The following is a 22943-nucleotide window of genomic DNA, read 5'->3' on the forward strand; positions in this document are numbered from 1 at the left end:
GAGTCTCTTTCCCCCCAAAAGAACAAATATCCCATGTGAGTCAAACCAAGGTAAGTCCATCAACCCATAAATGAAACTCCACCCCCAGGAGCTCTGCCTTGAGGGGCAGGGGAGCTGATCTCTGGCTCCAGGCCTCTTAGTCCCCCTTGGTGATCAGGTCCTCGATGTAGGCATCCAGTTCGTCATCTGTGTTAATGTCTATGTCCTGGAACAGAGCAGTGCACGGTCAGCCGGGAGCCACAAGGTGGTGGGGGGCCCGCCTCCCCACCCTTCTTGCAGCCCGTGCCCCTTCCTCTCGCCCCTCCACCCTGGCTGTCAGGCCTTGTCCCTTCTTGATCATCCACCCACTCCCTCCTCTGTGCACAGATGACGCCCAGATTTCTTGCTCCTACCCTGCCTCTACCCCAAGTTCCCAGCTTGCCTTAGCCATGCTGCAGGCTTCTCAGACTCAAAACATCCAAGAGCTCAACGGCACCACCCACCCCGAGTTGCTCCATCTTGGTACAGGCCACCACCGCCTCCCCTCCACCCAGGGGCTCAGACAAACCACAACGATCACCCTTGTTTCCTCCCCTTCCCTCAAGACGTTACAACAAATCTGCCCACTTCTCTCCCTCCTCACTGTCACCATCCAAGGTTCAGGCTGCCAGAATCTCTCACCCAGACAACTGTGGGAACCTCCTCACTGGAGTCCCGGATTCTAACCTCCGCCCCCTCCAGGCCCTCCTACAATCAACCAGAGTAAATGTCTTAGATTGCAAATGTCTTAGTACCACACCCTCCAGAGACATCCCACCTGGCACAGGGCCCTGCTTCTTCTATCACCCACATCTCCCTGCCTTGGGCCTCAGGCCCTGCTAGTCCCTCTCCCCAGAGCTCTCACATCCCACTCCTGCGTGACTGGTTCTGCCCTCAGCTCAAGTACCTCCTCAGAGAGGCTTCCCCTGAACACCCTAGTAAAGCGGCATCCCTGTTTTCTGTCTCTCTCATATTTACTTCACAGCACTTCCCACCAACAGTAGTTCTGTCTCCTCCACTTGTTGGGCTATGAGAGCAGGACCCCTATCTTGCCTGTCTGCTTCACCAAGGGTCCCCAGGACAGGCACAGAGCAGTTGTCCTCAATGTTTACTGCTTGGATAAAGGACTGAGACCCTACAGGGCGCTCCCTGCTTCTGGGCTACCTAATCCCATCTGGGCGTCATTTGGAAAATTGAGAATGTTTTTCTGTTATGACTTGGAGGGTTCTCAAACCAGGTTGTATATCAGAATGTCTAAACAAGGGCAAAAGTCTGATACCGTGGGTCTGGCTGGGATGAGGCCCAGGCAGCCGCACCACCTCCAGCCCTCCTGGTCAGGATGCTGTGCAGCCAGGGTTGGAACCACAGATTCCTGTGAGTGGGGAGAAGGGAGCAGGAGGTGCCCAAGCCCCGCCTCCCTGAGACACCAGGTGGTCCGCTACAATGAGAGGGCTGCCTGGCTCACCTCCTGCACCTTTTGCAGGAGTGCCACGATGTTGGTCCTCAGCTTCTGCAGCTTCTCCTCTGTCTCGCGGAGCTTTCTCTCGGAGGTACGCAGGCTCTCCTCGGAGGCCTTGGCCCGCGAGTCGGCGCGGCTCTGGTAGGAATGGCACAGGTTCTGGAGCCCCACTTCATACTGCTTGAAGTACTCTTTCTGTTGGGAGAGGAGCTGGTAGGTGAGTGCATGAGCTCACGAGGGTCCCCAGTGCCCTTCTAGATGGGCAATGGTGTCCCCAACTGGCTCAGCACAAGGAAGCTCAGTCTGAAGGGATGCTGGACCCAGAAGCAAGTGATCTCTCTAGCTCCAGAGAAGACAGACCTCGACGTCCACCTCACAGGGCTGCCACGAGGACGAAGACAGGATCACACATGAAGCACGTACCAAAGTGCTCTGGCAGACTGCCAGCCGTGAGTAAATGTGAGGGATGATTCTCACCATTCACCTTTCTAAGTGCACAACAGCACTTTGAGCAAACCACTTCCAAGTCACAACCAACAATGTCAAGATCAAAAGTTCTCTCCCACAAGTATTTTATCAAGCACCTATCAACAACAGATTCCTCCAGGTTTGTGTAGTATGTTTATACAGCATCAGAACTTTTCACCATCTTCCCTGAGTACCTGAAACTTCCCGGGGGTGGGGCAGTAATGTTAACTAGCACTTTCTCTAGACATGGGGCTTTATCAAACTTTTAGAAAGTAGCAGAACACTTGTTTCAAATGAAAGTTACATGGAATCTCAGTATAAAAAACAATTTGGGGAAAAAAAAACCAATTTGGGTAATAACTCTTTATGTTTAATTTCAAAGTTATAACATTATGATTTACTCATAAACCACCAATGTGAATGATGAGGCCATTATGATGAACACAAACCCATGACCAGCAGGTCCTGGCTAACAACTACAGTCTCACGAACTCTAGCATTTATTTACTTCTGTGAAGATGTATGAACTACCTAGCACTGAACGGCTAAAAACTGCTGTTTTTAAAACGTGTTAGAACTATTTAATTGTTTACAATCTAGAATACTATCCCAGTAAATCAAGATGGCAACAGAAACTTCAAATTCTGCACAAAAAATAATTATCACTTGGCAGCGCAAAAATAAATGTTCAAGCAGGTGCCAAAAGTATTAAAATGTAATACACAATGTCTTAAGCCTAACTATGATTTGTATTCATTTTAATTTTTTTTCACTTTTAGGCCATTAAAGATTCACAGGCAGTTACGTTACTTTTAAAGTATATATATATATACATATATATATATATATATATTATTTTTTTTTTTTAATCTAGTATTTGCAGGACCCCTGACGGTCTGGAACTCCTAGTCCAGCATGATGAGCAAAAGGATGGTCATTTACAAACTGACAAGGATACAATGAACATTAGACTCCTGTTGTGTCCCGAACGTTAAAAAAATTAAAGTTTGAGTTATTTTAGGCATTTCACTTAGGTGGCTATTAAACTGATGCATTAGTGGTACACCTCCCTTTACAAGCATAAGCCAACAGACTACTTTAGGCTCAGATGCTCCTACTGACTGTGCTTTGGCCTGAGCGGTCAGGGCCACTGCAAAGATCCCACTGCACCCAGGCTTTACTCTGAATTTGGCAACAACTTTAAACCAAAAGCAACAAACATGCCAGGCCGACCTAGCTGGCCTATCAGCTGTTTGTTCCTGGGATCTGCAGAGGATGCCTGCAGCCTGAACAAGGGTAAGCGTTGAGGTGTAGCAGCTTTCTGTGAAGCCACCATGAGTTCTGCACCTTCTAGCTTCCCCAGGGTGCAGTGCCCCCTCATCTCACAGGGGAGCAAGACCCTTGTCCTAACAAGTTGTTCTGGGTTCAAATCTGGGCTCTATTAAGACAGACTGTTCACCTCTCTGCCCCTGGGTTTCTTCAGCTCCTAGCCTCATTTCCCTTTTTTAAAGTAGAATGGAGACAAAACTCCATGTTTTCCTCTCTGGCAAACTTTATCAAGCATACAGCTGCCCACGAGGGCCTGCCATCTTAAACATATTAACCCTGCAGTTTCAATTCCAGTTGTCCTCTCCAGAAACTCCTCCCTAGAAAACTTAAGCTATTCCTACAGCAGAAACATCCTCTTGATGTGGATGACTCCCAATCCCCATCTCCAGCCCTGCCCTTCCCACCCCTCCCAAGTGCCAGCCCCAATCTCCAGTGTCCTGTCCACTGGACATCACCAGAAATGAAGTGCTGGTACTTCCAGCCCAAGTCAAATCACAACTCGTCTTCCTCACCCTCACCCTGTTTCTCTCCCAGTTAACAGCTTTGTCATCAACCTCCAATTCCCACAGGCCTGAGAGACAGGGAAGCACGTGACCTCTGCCTCCTCACCATCACCTGCCTTCAGTCAAAGAAGGACCCCTGACACGGCCCCTTCACCTGTCAGAGCTCCCATCCCCCCTCCCTGACCTATTACCATTAGACCAGCTTCCCTGTCCCTGTGTCTCCCATCCACCCTCCTTCCCAGAACCAGAGTTACCCTCTTAGGGGCAGGGTCAACAGACTACTCACTGCCTGTGACCAAATCAGCCTGCCACCTGTTTTTGTAAACAAAGCATTACTAGACCTCAGCCACATCCATTCCTTTGCATATGGTCTTATGGCAGCTTCCACACTGTAACGGCAGAGCTGAATAGTTGCCACAGAGACCTTACAGCCCATAAAGCTGAAAATATTTGCTAACTGGCCTCTACAGAATAAGCCTCTTGACCCCTGCCCCAGACATGGTTCAAGTCGACAATTCCATCCACTCAAACCTTTAGCTGGGCCTCCATTTCATACAAAGTTTAAGCCACTGCACCTCAGGGGGGTGCCCCCGATGCCTCCTATCCTGGCTCTGAGGGCCCTTCTCCCTGAGTGCTCACCACAGAGACCACTGCCCTGGCCCCCACCTGCCCTTGCATCCCTGAGCCTTTGTTCACAACAGTCCCTCTGCCTCAAACACTTCCCGTCACTTCTACAAACACTCGCCCAAACCCACATTTCCTTTAGCCCTGGTCACTCTCTCCCCCTCCCAGAGGCTGCCCCAGCCCTCCCACCCACCTTGCAGAGCACTTACTGCTCTCAGCCTCATGTCTAGGTACCTGCTAAAAATTCAGTCTCTACTGACTCTTAAGCCACTTGGAGGCTCCAGCACTGAGGCACTGCATCTGCATTTGCTAAATAAGATCCCACGCTTATCTCCATACACCACGAGCTTCCCTATACCTCGGAGCTTCCCTATACCTCCGAGAGTCACGTTTCCGGCACTTTGAACCTAAGCTCTTTACTGTTTCCTGCCTTGACAGAGGAAAAGGGACACACTCCACACAAGTCACACCGGGCCTGTCCCTAAGCGAGGATTCCACTCCACCCCAGCATCTCACCAGCTGCACACCAGTCATCCGGCTAAGCAGCTTCTTTTTCCACAATGTAAAGTCCCCTCTTCCCTTCCCTCAGCAGATGAAAGGGAAGCTGGCCAAGCGGGGAAGGGCGCACACAGCTGGGAGCTGACAATCACAACAAGCAACCAAGGGGGGCGTGCAGAGTCAAAAACCAAAGGCTGGGCAGACTCACCAGAGGAAACGATATTAGCTCATCTGAATTCATAGCACTCAGCTCCTTCTTAGAGATGGGGAAACTCGGAGGCAGGAAGTACCGTAAACAATTCCTAAACAAGAAAGAAGGTGGAGACTGGAAATCAGAATGGCACAGAGCTAGCGGAGAACCAGCGCTGACCCCGGAGCAGGACGACAACGCACCGAAGGATCTGGACGAGGAGGTCAATGGTCTCGTGGTTGGTGCTCGGGGCAGTGGTGTCGGGCTCAATGCGAATGCAGTCTGAGGTGGAGGGTTCCGCCATGGCTACAGCCTGCTGAGCCACTGCTGCCTCCTCCTCCTCCTCCCCGCCCTCCTGCTGCGTGTCCGGGCTCTGATACTCCGGGGAAGGGGGCTTCATCAACCGCACATCCTCACTGCCTTTCTCCACCCTAGGGAGGACCCAGTGTTTGTGTCACGTGTCCCAGGCTCCCAGGATGGGCTGCCTGCCCCTGCCCAACTCTGTCAACCCAGCCTCCTAGAAGGGGCATTACCAGCGGTCTCTTGGTGTCGTGTCCGTGGGCACATAGTCAAACTTCACCTTCCACCGCACCACGTTCTTGCCCAACTCCACGGCTGTGACACGGCCTGTGTACCACTCCCTGTTCACACGCACCTCCACGTGCAGCCCTTTATCTGAGAGTGCAGATGGAGTTAGAAAACTAGACTAGAGCCCCCGACCCAGCCAGGGCCACCTTGAGAAAGGTCATCCCAGGTTCACAGGGACAAGAACCCCTAGGAGCTTGACGCCACTATGCCAGGGACACGGAGCCCAGCCACTCTGGTCTCCCTCCCCAACTGTCATGAGAGTGCCACAGAGCAGCATGGTAACTGCCAGCGGTGAACACCAAGGAACTGATGCTAAAAATAAACACGAGGGCGTACTAGCCTCAGCATTCTTCTCAGAATTAGACTTGAAAGCATTGTTGCTTGAGAGCCTGGAGCCAGGAAAGCCTCCATGAGCTTTCGGAATATGGTGCTGCTGGCAAGGGGCCCCCTTCCCACTTCCCCACAGGCTCTGGGCACCTCCCTAAACTCACCTTTCTGAGCGCTCTTGAGGTCAGCTGGGTCCTCTTCCCCAGCACTATCTGAGAGCTGCAAGAACAGAGTCTGTGAGAGGCACCGCCAGTGCCCCTAAAGAACAGACTGTCCACCCAGGGTCATAAGCCATCACCTCATGTCGTCTTGTGCGGCTGTTTAAATCCCCAGGCCTCACTGAGAGCCACTCTCTCAACCATTATCTCAGTATGTACACACCTGCCTCCAAAAACGTCAGTGAACAAGAGAGCAGGCATAGGGGCAGAATGTCACAGACACGGAAGTACATCTGCGTCGGTGTCACCTCAAGCCTGTGAGTAGAGCCACAAGCCAGTCTCACTCAAGATCCTACCAGGTACCGTGTTTCTAGTCGTCTGTGTGACTGAGTGTCCTTCAGAGATGGACTAGGCTTCTGAAAGGCTCGTGTCACAGACTGCAGGTGGCAGGTGGAGACCCTGGGGAGGGAGAATGCTGAGAACCTACCTCATTCAAGTCCTTTTTTTCCTCCTTCACGGCAAACTTGCCCCGCTTGGACCTCTCTTTCCTCCTCTCAGCCTCTTCCTCGGCTTCTTCCTCATCAGAGACTCCAAGACTCCGCTTCCGACCAGGAGTGGCCTACAGCAAGAGAAGCGGGAACATGAGGGACCCTGGCAGACCCTCAGGTGCTGGAAGATCCCATCTGGTCTAAAGGAGCCATTCAGAAAGGGGTCTGTGGGTCTCAGTCCCCACCAGGGCTGGGCTCCCAACAGTACTAGGGACACAGCAACCCCCGGCCTCTACACCCACGAGGACCTTTCCTCAAAGCTGTCACAGGGGAGCCTCTCAGTTCACTCCCCACTGAACCACAGCAACCACTGCTGCAGCCCACCAAGGCCGTCACCAGATTGCAACCTCTGCCCACCGCGTGAGAAGCCAATGAAGGCGACTCAAGTCTGTGGAGGACCAAACCTTGGAGGGGGCACCAAAGAGCTCCCTGGACAGGGAACCAGCAAGCTCTGTGCCCCCCATGAGTGCCTTCAGCTATCAGACTCCTCCTCTGCAGGGGCAGCACGGAAGGCTGATCTCCACTGAGGCTTCTCCACCCCCCACCGCCCCCCATGCAGTCAGCGCTGCCCCCTCCATTCCTATACCACTGTGGGCAGGGCTGGAGAAAGAGGAGCATCTCACCAGGGAGAGTTTACTGGGCGGCTCCGGCTTCTTGACCACTGGAGTCTTGATGGCTCGGGGGGCAGGGAGCTCCCGAGGGCTCTTGGAGTTGGGCGGCAGAGATGGTGATGGTGGCTGCACGGGAGGGGCGGGCCGGGATGCAGTCTTGACTGGAGTGTTGGCAGGCTTTCGGGGCACCTCAGGAGGCTGGAGCAGCCTGGAAGTACTGGCCTCCTCCCGTGCTGTCGAGGCAGGAGGCTTTGGGACGCTGCCGATAACAGGAGCCTTTCGGGGCTGGCTGGCTGGTCTGGGAGCCTGCAGGGAAGGGGGTCTGCTCGGGGCATTCCTGATCACAGCAGGTAAAGGAGGTGACCGAGGACGCTGAGGTCTACGTGCAGGTTCCTGAAAGAGGCCCAGAGAGAGTGACAACATGGATCCCAGCATGAGACACCTGAGGAAAAGCCCTGCCCCTATCCCTGGGCTTTACCTCAGTGGAAGGTCTGGTGGTCACTTCCAAGGGCAATTTCTTCAGGTCAGCTTGGGAGCGGATGGGTGTGGTTTTCTGCAGGGTAAACATGATGAGGAGGTCGTTTGCGTATCTGGTACATTCAAGCAAACTCTTTTTGGAGCCCCACAGTCTGGGACAGTGGGCAAATAAAAAAGAACACCTGGGCCACAGTCCTACTATTACAAGCCTCCCATTCTCACTGAGAAGACAAAAATTCACAAACACTAAACTACCAGCAAATTACAGGATTCTATATGATTAATCCAGCAATTGAGAGACTGGGGAAAAGTGTCAGTAGACTAGATTCCTATAAAACAAGCCACAAAGGTTGGAGATCCCAAAAGGCCAAAGCCGGAAAGGACAGGTGGGAATTGGCAGACAGGGAGGCATGCACACAATGAGAGCATCTGCCTGCCCAGAAGTCAGAAAGGGAAAAGCTTTTGTAATAAATACAATAAACGGTTGATACCACACATATATCTAAGAAAACCTGACTAGTCAATTAAGGAAAAAATTTAAAACAACAGTAATATAAGAGAACAATAAGCAGTTCTAAAAGAAACACACGAAAAAGTTGTTCAATTTTAGAAATTTCAAATTTAAGATGTGTATCTTTGCTTATCAAATTTGCAAAAACATTTAAAAATAAATGTACTGCTGGTAAAAAACAAAACATAATACATCTTCTGGAGAATAATTTGGAAATAGTTATTTAAAGAAAACATAGAATTTAAAAAATCCTTTCACTCTTTCAAATTCACTTCTGGAAAACTACCCCAAGAAAATAATTATGCACTAATAAAAAAAGTATGTGTGTGTGATATGACACAAGTAAGTCGTGATCTCTATTTCTAATAAAAAATATATGTATTTATGTGTATGTAGAGGTCATAAAAAGTTGGAAGGATGTGCAGTTAATGGTGGTTACCTCTAAGACAGGATATGTACTTTCTGGAGTTTCAAAACATTCTAAATGAATTGGACCTCTTTGTAATATATAAACAAAATTTTTTTTTTTTTAAAGAATGATCAAGGCATACTGGAGAACCAGTGTGCCTGGAGGTTGGGGTTGGAAAGCTTGGGCAGCACTCATGGGTGACAGAAGGGTGAAACTGAGCCTGAGGGAACAGAGGAGACACTGAGGGGTCCTGCCCATGTGCCCACTGCCCATGACCCACACACCTGCAGGGCCTCCAGCTTCTCTTGCTGCTGGCGAATTTTCTCTGTCAGTTGCTTCTGCTTCTCTTCCTGTGTCTTCAGATCCTTTCTGAACGTCCCCAGGGGAACCTTCTGCTTCTGTTCAGAAGCCTCACACCTGTAGAGAGAAAGTGCTAGGAAGGGTGTGGCAAGATAGCTCCAGGTAGGGCAGGGTCCTTCCTCCTCAGCCAACCCGTGCTCTCTCTCACCAGAGCAACCTCAGACTTCCCAAATGCACAGAATTAATACTCATTGCAGGATACACTTCTATTATTTCCAGGCACTTATTATACACAGCAAGACAGAGATGTAAGGATATGAGCTGACCTCAAGAAGCATAGTGGAAGAGTGGAAAAAGCACGGGAGGAGGTGGGGACGCCCACAAACTCCTTGTTAGAAAAAGTGCTCACCGGTCCTGCTCAGGATCAGGGTTCATGGAGCAAACCCAAGTGTCAGGGTAATCTTTTTCCACAGAACTCAGCTGGAAGGGGAGGGTCCGCCACTTCAGACACAAATCTGTGACACAGAACATACCCCCAACAAAACATCAGCCATGCCCACCAACAATAACCAGGCTCCTCCCAGCCAGGCCCAAGGCAGAGATGCCCCCAACTTTCTATGCAAAGATCCTCAGTCTGGCTCCAACTCTGCCTTCCTTACAGAACAGTCACTCTTCTCAGGGACAGTGATTCCAGCAAGGATGGAAACTTTATACCACGGACCCTCAGCGGCCCCAACCCCTCTCCCTCCTCCAGCAAAATCCTGACTCAGTCATCACTCACACTTCTACCGATGTGGTACCAAACTTTGTGAGACCCGGCAGGGTAGGTGACCTCCTGCCTCATTGAGAAGGAACAGGTGGGCACAGCACAGCCCCAAGACTGAGCTCCCAGGGCCATCACCAAACAGACTCATATCCCTAGTGGGACATACGTGCCTGAATGTCAGTGCATTCAGGAGGCCAGCACGGTGACTATGATGGAAAGGAGTCAGGAGGAGGTGCCGACCCCCAACTCACCACACTGGATGGTGGTTGGGATTTCCATAGCTCTCCGCCGTTTGTAACGCAGCTCACTGGATGGAGGCTGGTTCCAGTTGGCAGAGAGGTAGCCGAACTCATCCCAGAACTTGATGATTCCCCGCTGGGCTGGAAGACAAGCACCCACACATTGCGTGAGGAGTCAGCCCCCTGAGGCAGCGAGAGGATCTCAAGGCTGGAGGTGAAGCGAAAGGGCATTACCAATGGCGATGTCCTTCCAGTACTGCGCCAGGTGCTCCCCCATCGCCCGCAGCAGGTGCCGGTACTCCTTGGCATCAGCAAAGTCCTGCTTGTTGTGTGTAGGCTCCAGGACCAGGTAGGGCACATCTACAACCCCAACGACCCCGCCACATGCCCTGCAGGAGGAGGCAGACACGGCTCTGTCACCCCACTGACCAAACCTCTCCCGCCAACCATCCTGGGCTGAAGCTCTCCTCAGGCAGCACTCACATGCCCCCTTCCAGCTGTGGGCCCACTTTCTCATACATCTTGATCAGGCGGCTACAGTTATAGATGAACATGCCGTCCAGGTCCCGGTGTTCGATGTTGACCCCAAAAACAAAGTTCAGTTCCTTGGGTTCTTTAAGCGCTCTGAGAAGACAAAAGATAAATTCAAACAGATCAACCCATTAACACACAAATACCATGGTGTTTAAGATGTATTAAGCTTAAGCTGAAACTTGAGACACTTAAGTTTTGCCTTTGCATTCAATATGCAACCTGTAGACTTGACAAGGATACTCACTGTGCAGTCACTCTAAGCTCCCTAATTAAAAGCATATGACTTTAGCTTTTGGTATCAAACAGGGATGTATTTAGTATGAATGGGATTCTGTGAAGCTGTTGCAAATCTCTGCAAAGATGCTTATTTAGTGGAATAAACACAAGGTCATCTGCATAACCATTCCTCTAATGTGACAGTAATTAATTTTAAAAAGACAAAAATTCACAAGAACAATAAACATGTGAGAGAAGAAATGATCATGGGATAAACGTCAACAAAATCAAGGAAACTGAAAAGCAGATAGATGATCAGTGGACAGATTCACAGGGCAGATACCCGAAACCTAGGCCTGTGGTGAGGAGCCAAGAAGTAAGCAGGTTCTCAGGCCCAGAGCCTGCAGAGGCTCCAGACGTGGTGGGGGACACAGAGATCATGTAATGAGCCAGGACAAATGCCCAGTCTAGACAAAAAGGAACAAACTCAATCTATAGCATTATTAAGAGTACATATCACCAGGTGGGAGAAGTATAAGGGAGTTTACAGCTGTATTTCTTAAATAGTCTGTATTTTACAAGTTGTATACTACAAGCATTTTATACATCCTTTAAATGAAAAGAAAAAAAAAGGAAAAAGGAAAGGAAGAGGGAAAGGATGGGCAAGGTGGGGAGAGAATGGAGGAGAGAGAAAAGGGGAGAAAGGAAGGAAGGAAGGGAGGGGGGAGGGAAGGTGAGAGCGCTGCCAGTGAGGACAGGTTGGTGTTCAACTCAAGGTGCTGGCTCTGCCCACCTTCTCCTGGCTCAGGGGAGAACTGAGCTGGGTAACCTCTCCTGTGGTGGGCATGTGACAAACGTCTGGGAATCACAACATTAATGGCTTTCTCAAAGCAATCTGCATGTGACAGAATAGCAACCTTGTGGGGAGGAGAGGGATTCCTCAAGCTCTTTCTTTGTCAATAATCCATACAAAAGCTACATAATTTTAAAAGACCCAAGGCCAGCCAGGCACTCACCGCTGCTTGGCCTCCTTGATCCGCTTCTTGACATCAGCTTCTCTGCGAAGGGTAATGGCCGTGTTCTGGACCTGTCGCAACATCACCTGGAAACACACGCCAGCACCAAGTAAGGAGAGGAAGTGCTATGGGCCACAGCTGGTAATATCATTAACAACACATCTGAAACTTCTCACTTTAAATCACATGGACACAAAAACAGACCTGGAAATTTACTTCCTTTCCACAGAAAAGGGCCCTCGCTAGGGACAAACACAAAAGCTGTGCTTCACTTGACCAGACTTGCTGACACGGAGGAGGAAACACCCCCAACTAAAACAACAGTCTGCAGAGGTGTGTGTCGCAGGGGAGGAGTGGAGAACTGCTGACCCTTACTGCTGTGTGTGACCTGAGGCAAGTGACCCTCTTCCGTTTCTTTCTATAAACTGAGGATACTAACAGTGTCCACCTCACATGGTTGCCAAGATCCTGCCATACAGTGTGTTCAACAGTGACTATGGAAACATCATCACATCCCATTTTGCAGCTCTAGGGCAAGGGGTTCATGACTGGCGGGAGACAGAGCCAGGCGAGCTCTGGGATCCTAAGGGCAGCAACGCTGGAGAAGAGCTGCTGGGTCTGGGGCCTCACCCTGGAGTCCCGTGTGAGGTCTCCGCCCAGGCGCACTTCTAATGTCCGAGCTTTGCTCTCCGCCTCCCTTGCCTTCTCTTCAGCTGAAACCCAGAAGAAACCATGATAAGAATTCAAAAGGTCAAAACTCTTAGCTATCCCTCCTGGACCCCATAGTGCAGTCCCTGCCGTATGAGACGTTCGTACACTGTCAGGGAACAGGTGAGCTGGGAGAGCAGCCTCCTTGCTTGGAAAGTCAAGGAGGCCCCAAGGAAAACAGACACCTTTCACTTTACAAATGAATCAGAACAGGTCAAGCACTGCCCAAGGCAACCAGAGTTAAACGCTCAGCAGGAGCTGGAAGTTACCAACACTCCTCAGCCAACCACTCTCCTTGAGCAGCCAAGAAGCTTTGTCAGCAAGAGAGACCTTGAGATTTTTGCCCTGGAGTCAATAAAACCAATTTCACAAGTATTTGTGCCAGAGGACAGTGTGGGACTCTTCACTCTGGGCAGGCAAGCCTTAGATAACAGCCTGTAAATGGCTGAAGGAGTAGCCTGGAAAGAAAAACTGCTGAGGGGGAGGTGGGAGAGAAACTGGACCAGTGATTCAGGAAAGCCCACCCCTGGGTGTTGCATGGAGCTTTTGCCTGGATCCTGCTTTTGCCACAAGCAACGTCCCCCAGACGACCCTCCTGCCCAGGGGGTCATTACCAATCCGTGCCACGTGCTCAGCTTTCTTCACCTCCTGCTCCGCGCGGGTCTTGAACCGGCTTGATGTGTACTTGTACATCCTGAGGGGCGGGGGGCGAGTAACCAGAGGGCCTGAGCACCAGAGGTGCAGGGCAGCAACTATCTTGGCCCTCCGATGAGTCAAAGCCAAGCTTATTTTAGCAAAAAGACTCAATTCCCTACTCCACTTGCCCCCTGCCATCCTGCTCCATCTTTGAAAAGCAACCTCACTACTCTCCGAGTGTGTCATTAATCCCACAGTAGAAACCAACCTCAGCAACGAGCAGGGCCTCTGCTTCCCTGTGTACTGTCTAAAGGGCCATTGGCCCTGCAACCAGAGGCTCAGACAGCTCACCGTGTCAGGCTGAGCACCCTCCACCTCACAGAAGGCACACTCAACAAGCCTAACCAGCCACCTCTGCCCCTCCCTCAGGACCCAGTAGTTTGTCTGCAGTTAATCAAGCAGCTTAAAGACCCAAACGCAGTCAACACTGTCAGAGCCGCTCATCCACCATCACTCCAAAGATGCCCCAGAGACACGTGGCCAGGCCCCATTCTTGGCCCAAAGGAAACAGCAGGCCAGGGTGGGCAGGCCCCTACCTGGGCTTGTAGAGGCAGCAGGAAAGCCTCTTGGTCTGCACCTTGTGCCCGTGGATGAAGATCCGCATCCGGGGATCAATGTAGAGCACGGCAGCATAGGCGCGGAAGGAGCGGCGCTCTGGCTTCCTGGAGGCAGCAGAATGGAGGGTGCTGTCACCCTCCCACCACCAGTCCAACCGAAGGCCTGGGTGGACAGCCTCTCTGCAGGCTCTCCACCTTTCCACCTCCCATCTCGGCTTCTCTTGCTGCCCTGAGGGGTGCTTCCTCTGTATGGGCACCACATCCCACCTCCTCTCACGTCCCTGGCACAGACACCTAAACTGGCCCCACCATCCCAGCACGGACCTGGCAATTCCTCTCCCCTCTCTAGGCCTCGGTCTCTTTCCCATTCAAGTTAAGGAGCTGGGGCAAGGATCTGGATTAGCTGAGGACCTGCTGTCCTTCTATTCATCCCTTCTGGCTTGTGGCAGGAAGACATTGAGTTCTCAGCTTTACCAACTCTAAAACTGGGGAATTCAGGGAACAAGCTCACCCCTCTCAACCTCAAGTCACCTCCCTTTTCCTCCCTACCCAGCCACACTCACGTGCCCTCTGGAGAAGTCTCTGCCATCTGGATATCTCTTGGATTTGAGATTATGTCCAGCTCTGGCTCTCCGTTATCCATGAGTTTGAGATTGAAGATGATCACCAGCGTTCCTAGGGAATAGAAATCCTGTGGTTCTACCAGGCACCCCCAGCCAATCCCCATACTGCTCCTGGCTCTGGAGCTCCCTGATGCTAGAGGCCGCAGGCCTACTTACCACTGTCCCCAGGAATCTTCATGAACTGAGTCATCACTTCCTCTTCATTGCGGAAGGGAGAATACTTATAGATGAGTTCCGTCTCGATGGCAAACTTCTCCACGTTGTCTGTAACAGGTTCCCGGGTCCGAGCATTCCAGGTGGGCAATGGGACTATCACCTTTGGAGGAAGCACAAGCAGACGCTTGAAGGAAGCCCCAGAACAGCCTTCCCCCCGCAAATGTGCATCCATCTTTTCCCTCCCCACAGCAGCTCCACACTGCCCCAAGGGGAGGCCCAAGCCCCCAGTCTGGCACCAGTGGCTGTAGCTTCTGCCCCTTCCCAAGACTCTGCCTCACACTGCTAGGTCCTCTGGGGTATGCTGCCTTATGGCCTGGGGGTCTCTGCATGAGCAGTTCCCTGCTTGAGATATCCCTGGTCATTTTCCCTATCTGGTAATAAGTTATTATTTCCACTAAGCAAAACATATTTGCGATGATCTAGTGAATCTAAAGACACACACAAACATAACTTATAACTCAGCAATTCTACTCCCAGGTATATATCCTAGGAGAAATAAAATCTAAAAACAAAACACTATGAGTCCATTTATATAAAATTCATAAATAAGCAAAAAATAAACTATTATTCAAGAATGCATACACAGGTGACAAAATTATAAAGAAAAACAAGGAAATGACTGATCATCACCAAGGCAGTTCCTTAAGAGGTGCGATAAGGAATATGATTGGTGAGGGACACATGGGGACTTCTAGCATCAGTCTACGGTGGTGGCTACGTGGGTATTTGCTTTATAATTACTCTCAACTGTACGTAGGTTATTTTTTAAAATTTTATTGAAGTCTAGTTGATTTACAATGTTGTGTTAATTTCTGCTGTACAGCAAAGTGATTCAGTTATACATATATATATATATATATATATATACATAGATTTTAATACACTCTTCCATATGTGTAAAATTTAATCTTACATCTACGTAATCTTCTAGAAAATCCTACCCTTGTCAATTATACCTCAATAAAGCTGGGAGAAAAATCCTACTCGTTCTTCAAAAACCCTACTAAAACGCCACTTCCCCAGAGGCATCAACATGCATCTCTCCCCCCCGCCCCCACCCCTCTCCCAGGTGCCCGGGAGCCCTGTAGCCTGGGATTCCCTCTGCAGAGCAAACCACCCCAGGCACCTCAGAGGTTCAAAATGGCTGGCTGGCCCACCCTGCGGAAAAGGGGATTCTGTATTTTAACAAGCTCTGTGGTGATAAACTGTTAAGAGTTCTGAGGCACTTTACAGGTTTCTAAGAAGCTACAGTATTCAGCCCTGGGGCTGGTCTGGACACATTCCCACCCAGCTAAAAGTGATCTTATTTTGAAATCTTGGCTGAGTTCACACTAGAGTACAATCCAAAACAGTGACCTTCTAGCTCCAAGTAAGGAAAAAATTTCAACCTAGCTTTTTCACCAGGGGAATTGAGTTCCATTTGTGTTCTGAGAACTGGAACCTCCTTTACACCTCGCAATCTTCACAGCAGTCCCAGGTGACAACGGCATTACTTTAACCTCTGGGCACTCACCTCATTTGACACCCACTCACCATTGGAATATTCCTCCTTTACTTTCAGGGTCACCACTCACCTGGCTTTCCTCCTACCCCTCTGGCCGCTCCTGCCTCCTTTGCTGCTTTCCCCTTCTCCTTGGCCTTTACATGTGGGTGGGCATGCCTAAGACCCCAGGCCCCCTTCTCCAACACGCCCTTTTAGGTGAGCCCATTCACTACGAAGATTCCTTGGAGTCTAAGCCTCCCCCGAGCTCCAGACCCAGACTTAACCTTGCGTGTCCAGGACAAAACGTACACACTTCCCCTCCAAACTGCCCCTCTTCCATCCTTCCCCAGCTCCAGACAGCCCACCCCCAAGTGCCACACCAGGACCTCAGCCATCTACAACCCCCCCTTCCCATTTCCCCTTTCCAACTGATTAAACACCAAATCTGCGGCCACTCCTATCTCTCACCTCCCTGCTGGAGTCCTGTAGACAGCCAGGGCCTCTGACACCAACACCCCAATCTTTCCAATCCAGGCACCACACAGTAACCAAACTGATCTTTTCAAAGAGGATCTAATACATTGCTTAGATTCCCTTTCCTGGCTGCTTTTAATAAAGTCCCACACACTCCCCAAGGCCCAGAGGTCAGGCCCGACCTACCCTCTCTGCTCTCCAGAGGCCACCACCTCTCGTCAGGTGGCCCCTCTGCCCTTCCCACAGCCCCCACCAGCTCTCAGGCCAGGAACAGACCGTTTCTATTGACGCGCAGCCCCTGCTCGCACCACCCTCAGTCCACCAGGAAGCAGTCCTGAAAAGCCCAGCCGGGGCCAAATCCTCCTGCCCCACCTTTCCCGGGAGTGCTTGCCAGCTGCAGCACTTCTCTCACTCACCAAAAAGGCAAACAAACCCAGTGGCTCACGAAGTAAAGACGGCAGAAAAAGAGCCTTTCGTTCCCAGCATGAACTGATTTGCTATGATTTCGGCTCACATCTAAACAAGGCCAGTACCAATTTACTCACAGCCAACCAACACAGATGAGTTAGACTGACACTGACCGCATTTCACCTGTTTAAGTGACAGGAGTGGATTTCTCTCTGCAGACCCTCTTGGCCCCCTCTCAAGCTCTGGCCTCCATTTCTCATACAGGAAAGGAGTTAAGAGTCCAGTCTGAGGCTAGGCAGGCCAAGGCCTTCCCTGATCCTCCCATGAGCTGGCACAGACCTCACCAAACCAGCTCTACAGATATGAGCCACCAGGCCCAAAGAGAATCAGCTGTGCATGTGTTTAACTTACACAGTTAATTACCAAAGGGTTTCAAAATCAGAATATTCTAGAGTCATTAGGCCTTCCTTCCAGAATAACAATAATCAGCTGAGGCTGTGTGTCAGCTGCCACTTACTGAAAAACTTAAATGATTTTCCATGTGTTCACCTGCTTCACTACCTGTCCAGGCCCTGCAGGTATCAGACTTGTTTGTAGCTTCTGATATAAATGGTTAGAGTAACACATTTCCTCAAAAGGAAAATGCACTCACAGCACATTCCACAAAATCACCATCATATGGGAAAGACAGTGCTGTTCCTATTATTATCACCAGCTGTGGTCTCCACCCATAGTCAGGGAAGCCCCAAATACTCCCCCTGATAAAACAGCTCTCCCCAGTGACAACCCCTACCCCAGGACTGAATTCAAGCTGCAGATCTAGGAGACCTACAAATCCAACTCTTGGTTCCTGACTTGATGGCCTCATTCTCAGAACCGGGACATCTCTTCTCTGAAGCTGTGAGATTTTACTTCCTCTCCCATTAAGACACCTGCCTTGGGCTTCCCTGGTGGCGTGGTGGCTGGGAGTCCGCCTGCTGATGCAGGGGACGCGGGTTCGTGCCCCGGTCTGGGAGGATCCCGCGTGCCACGGAGCACCTGGACCCATGGGCCATGGCCGCTGGGCCTGCGCGTCCAGAGCCTGTGCTCTGCGGCGGGAGAGGCCACGTCAGTGAGAGGCCCGCGTACAGAAAAAAAAAAAAAAAAAAAAACCTGCCTTAACCCCTCAACCAGTTCATCCAACCAACCAGCTAATCCCATAACAGGGGATGTGGCTGCAATCCTGCAACGCCAATAAGCCCAGCAGGCAAATGACCTATGAAAACAGCCTGGGCAGAACTAGGAAGTGGAATGGTGACTGGGAGAACGAGGATGGGACCTACTTCATCAATGCCTTCCTCCTCGTGAAAGGTACGCGACAGGAAGAGACAGGTCATGGTCTCTTCCTTCTTGGTGAAGAGGATAAAATCCTTCCCAATGCGCATTGAGCCCCTGAAAGGGAAGCAGAAATGGGTTATTCTCCTAGGGCTGAAGAAGGAGCAAATTCCCCCTCTGGACGTGATGAGACTGCCTTTGGAGGGCTCCCCTAAAGGCCTCCCTGGGACCCAGGACCCTGAGCTGAGCTCCACAGCCCTCGCTCCCCCTCCTCCCCGCCCCCCACCTCCCGACACTCCTCCTCCTGCTCTTCCTTGGGCCTCAGTTTCTCCTCATCACCTTCTCAACCACATTTTCCCAGCACGCAGGGTTCTCTCACCACCAAGCATCAGCCCCAGGGGAGTCTCACCCCAGCTTGTCGCTGCCTGTGCTCTGGTTTCTTCCCAGCCACACAGGGCTGCTGTGGCCTGTGAGCCACCAGGTTTCACTCCAGTAACACCTCCAACACACACATCATCTTCCACACTGAGCACATCCAGGTCTCACCCTGTCCTTCCTTCACTGACACAAACTCCCCTCCCATCCACTCATCAAACGGCAGCACCATCAAGGGAAGAGCCCACTGCCTATGCTCACAAGTCCTCAAAAAACCAGGATGACCCCAAGGCTCAGCCAAACACAGGGCTAACCAAAGTATCACTGTTGAACACAGTTCCAAGGAGGCCTACAATTGGCTCATGTCCTGTAACCACAACCATCTTGTGTCTTGAATTGTTCTGTCACCTCAACTCATTAAACCACAGGTCCCTGCTTTAGGAAGCAACTGGTTTCTGAAAAATGTGCCTCCAGGCTGACTTCCACAAGGCAAAAGTCTGAACGGAATCAACTGCTCCTTCCTCTATTTGGCTGAGTTAATCCTTCTGAGGAGCAGGCAAGGACAGGCCTTTCCGGGAAACACTGAAGAGGGCAAAAGCATGAAGCACCAGTGGGAACAGGACCCACTGACCTGTCTTCTGAGCAGCTTCTGGCTTTATGGCTATTACCTCATTAGTCCTCCTAATACCCCAGGGAGGTGACAGCGGCGGGAAGCCTTATTACTTCCCTTCTATGTAAATACAAATACAAACTGGGCCAGTGTGCCAAGTATGCAAATGAACGCCATGCCCCATTTCCCCGAATGTTCAGGAAAACTCCAGGACACTATCCAGAGATGCCCCGGTGGCTGCCAAGTTGTTTTTCTCCTCCTCCAGTTCCTGAGGTGCTGGCAATGCTCCCTCCCCAGACAATCTCACAGTCCTCCTCCTGCCTCCCTGAAACTTACCGGTGGCAAAACGAGGCACATTAGCTTACCTTCTGCCAAAGCTTGCTCTTACACTAATTTTGCAAAACCTCTCACTTTGTGCCTCTTCCCTGTCTTTGATCCTGACCTTGGAGGGTAAATAGCAACAAGCCAGAAACGCCACTTCTCTGCTTCACAGCCCTATTCTCACCACAAATCACTTCCTCCTGAAACTCGTTCAACTTCTACACTGGTTTCAAAATGAATTCACTCTGAACACTAGATGGCTCCTTCTCAATGGCGCCTTCTCAAAAGTCGTTCTACCAGAATACGCTGATGGCAACACTCTCAACTTCGGTATGCTTTCCTTCCTGGTCTTCTAAGCACTTCCAGAATCACATTTCATTTGCTCCTGAAGTTTCCTCAGTAAGGAAGAATGTCAGCGTTTAGAAGCCCATTTTCTACAGCAGGAAACAGATACTCAGAGAAGGTGAAATGGCTTGTCTGAAGTCACAGAGCTGGTAAAACCAGGAAGGGGTTTTATCTATAATCCAGAAGGGAAGTCAGGGTTTCTTACGTCTGACTCTAGAACTCAGTTGTTGGAAACTTAGATCACTACACCAGAATCACCTGGGCCCTACCCCAGACCCACCAAATCAGGCCAAAAATCTACCATGGAAAGATCAAAGGAGAGATAAAGTAAGAAGGGAGAAACTAGGCTAGGGCTCTCACAGTAATGATAGATTCTTAACCTACTCATATGTGTTATAATCTCAATTTACAAAGGAGGAGGCTGAGGCTCACAGAAGCAATTAAGCGGCTGATGTCAGATTTGAACTTTGGTTTGACTGAAGTGAGATGGACAACAGCTCCGGCCTTGCAGTCAGAAAGACGTGGTGCATATCTCAGCTCTACACTTGGGCATTTTCACACCTTTGGGCAAGTCACATCACCCCTATAAACCTCAATTTTCTCATCTGAAGATGAGAATCATAGTACCTATACCTCACAGGGCTATGGTGAGGATTAAACGAAATCATCCAAGTAAAGTTTTTAGCACAGTGCCCAGCACATGGTAAGTGCTTGTTATTGAGAGACAAGTGGGAGATCCAGGTACCAGGTCCTTGCCATCATGGGAAGCACTCTCTCTCTTCCCCATACACCCAAGCTGGTTGCATGGAGGGACAATTGATGCTGCTGCCCAACCAAACACCACCCTCAAATAAAACAACACATTTCCACAGCAAGACTAGAAACATGACTCAGAATTCCATTTGTAGAAACTCCAATCCCACTAAATCTTATTCCATCCAAAGGTATGTAAAACTGGAAGTGAGCATTTCAGAAATAGAAATCTTTCTCTTGGGGCTTCACTCAAAACCAGAACACCACATTCCAAATGCCAAACAAGTGGGAACCAAGGGCTGAGAAAGAAGTCTCAAGGGATGGGGAGACATTAGGTAGGTCCCTGCTACAGGGCCTGGCAGGACATGTGAGTAGCAACCAGGTCCTTTGGTGGTGTTGTGGGGGGGTGTTTCGGGTCTCTCACTCACCCACCCTGGATCCCCAGTGCCTGGCACAAAGTGTGACAGGTGCTCAGGGTACACGCTGCACCACGGAGTGACCCCCTCACCATCTCATAAGCAACCCAAGCCCACAAAACAGCCACTTGCATCTTCAACCACAAGGCAAAAATAAGAATTTTCAGTAGTAGGAGAGGTGCTGTTCCAGAGCACAGTGCCAAGAGAAACCTACAGCTTCTCCCACCTCAATGATTTTGGATGTTCATACTCTTTGATCTGTGACGTAGGCTGGACATCAGCTGCTAAGTCCCCAAACCACAACTCCTTCCCGACCCTCCTCCTGTTCCAGAATTACAGTGATGGAGGGACAAGGATGAGGAATATTTTCATTGGACAGAAGCAGGAGGGCATTGCTCGATTTTGTTTTGAGTCCTGGGACAGGCTTCTAGTATACTTACGATTTTAACCCATTCCCGTACTGCCCAATCTGGGTGGACTCAGGCGTTCGCTTGGCTGACTTCCCAAACTGGATCACGCTAGCAGCATCACCTGAAGTGGCGGACACAAGACAAAGTGAAAAGTTTGCCTTTCCCAGACTCTCAAAAATCAAAGGTCTGAGCCTTGTTAAATCCAAGCAGGGCTGTCTGTCTACTGAAAACCTCTGTCCAAGGAAATTCACAACCATGAGGCAAATGGAGGAAACCTCTGACTGGCCTGTCAGTACCGCCATCACTAGGCCCTTGTTCTGTTACCAGAACGTGGTAATAAGGCTGGGGGAGGCCACCACAGTTCCAGCTCCAGGATGTTACACAAGTTGATAAATACAATGTCAAGAGACAGGTAATCTGACGGACTTCAGGCTGCCATTCAGATCCTATCTCCCATGCTAGAACAAAACCCAGCAAATGAGTGAGTGGAATTAAGCCTGAGATGTTGCAAGAGACCTCCCTCTCCCTTCTAGTCACAAGAGTGAGGCAGAAAAACAAGTTAACACAATAAGCATTTTGTAAAAATGGTTACTTCCTCCCCAAAAGAAGCAATCAGCCCAACACTTACTTGGATCCATTCCTGCTCCATCATCCAAAAAACAAAGCATAAATCCTCCGCGAAGGTCCTCTCGCCTTTCTGTAAAAGAAGGAACTGCCATTACTGGGCAGTTACCCACCAGAGGGCGGCAACCTGTTTGTGATCGGAAGGTGGATCAATGTGAAGCTTAGTCCAAAAAGGCCTTCTCCTTCTAACAGTCCTAGCTAGTGTGAGTTAAATGTCAGAGCCCTTGATGGTAGGAATTTCCATCAAAGGCTCTCCAATGCATTCTAGTTCACGACAAAGCATAAGAGAATGTATAAGGAAGGGACAGAGAATACCTAGTCCAGCATCTAGCCACAGCCAGGGCCACTGAACATGCATGGATTTCATACACACCTCAACCATCCTTCTGCCTCTCTGCACCTGGATTTTTTCCACCTCTGCCTTCTGCTGTGGACACTAAAGTACTCCAACTACTACATGCTGTACCTTATCAACAGTGCTCAAATTTAACAGGGCACCTCATTTGTGGGTTAAGTTTGGGGTAGCCTTCAGATAAAGTGATGGAGCCAGTCGTGCTATGGACACAGTGGTAGCAGCTGCTATCTAGAAGGTGAATTACTAAGTCAGTATGTGACAATCCCGAGGCCAACCATAGTTTCTGGGCCATCAGTATTCATCATCACATCCCCTCCTTGCTATGGGTCCTTCAAATAGCTCCCCATCCCAGAAGTGAGATGGCACAGAGTGTAGTGAGAGCTGCCTGGTTTCCAACTGGACCTGCTCGACTGGAGAGAGGAACAGTCCTTCGACAATAAGAGACAGAGCAGCTGTGGCAGGGCGT

At 50.3% G+C, this 22943-nt stretch overlaps 1 protein-coding gene across 4 annotated transcripts in view; it reads right to left on the reverse strand.

Moving 5' to 3' along the window:
* Nucleotides 1–6: 6 nt before the first annotated feature.
* MORC2 (MORC family CW-type zinc finger 2) overlaps nt 7–22943 on the reverse strand; it is a 39279-nt gene continuing 16342 nt past the window's right edge. Inside the window, exons 4-27 of one of the 4 annotated variants that reach the window (XM_024767998.1) lie at nt 22127–22195; nt 21529–21619; nt 18277–18385; nt 14530–14689; nt 14314–14425; nt 13730–13855; nt 13112–13191; nt 12420–12502; nt 11790–11875; nt 10507–10647; nt 10258–10412; nt 10036–10164; nt 9428–9533; nt 9003–9135; nt 7800–7874; nt 7334–7714; nt 6650–6781; nt 6169–6223; nt 5623–5764; nt 5293–5520; nt 5108–5201; nt 1484–1672; nt 1298–1360; nt 7–205 (exon numbers count right to left, since the gene is read on the reverse strand). In XM_024767998.1, coding sequence (XP_024623766.1) covers nt 137–205; nt 1298–1360; nt 1484–1672; nt 5108–5201; nt 5293–5520; nt 5623–5764; nt 6169–6223; nt 6650–6781; nt 7334–7714; nt 7800–7874; nt 9003–9135; nt 9428–9533; nt 10036–10164; nt 10258–10412; nt 10507–10647; nt 11790–11875; nt 12420–12502; nt 13112–13191; nt 13730–13855; nt 14314–14425; nt 14530–14689; nt 18277–18385; nt 21529–21619; nt 22127–22195 — 3008 coding nt within the window. In that variant the 3' untranslated portion in view covers nt 7–136. Of the gene's footprint in view, nt 206–1297; nt 1391–1483; nt 1673–5107; nt 5202–5292; nt 5521–5622; nt 5765–6168; nt 6224–6649; nt 6782–7333; nt 7715–7799; nt 7875–9002; nt 9136–9427; nt 9534–10035; nt 10165–10257; nt 10413–10506; nt 10648–11789; nt 11876–12419; nt 12503–13111; nt 13192–13729; nt 13856–14313; nt 14426–14529; nt 14690–18276; nt 18386–21528; nt 21620–22126; nt 22196–22943 lie in introns of all 4 variants that reach the window. The other 3 variants (XM_024767997.1, XM_024768000.1, XM_024767999.1) reach the window with 3 other exon arrangements.

The sequence above is a fragment of the Neophocaena asiaeorientalis genome, unplaced genomic scaffold (genome assembly GCF_003031525.2).
Source record: "Neophocaena asiaeorientalis asiaeorientalis breed wild unplaced genomic scaffold, Neophocaena_asiaeorientalis_V1.1 scaffold828, whole genome shotgun sequence".
In the NCBI taxonomy this organism is placed as follows: Eukaryota; Metazoa; Chordata; class Mammalia; order Artiodactyla; family Phocoenidae; genus Neophocaena; species Neophocaena asiaeorientalis.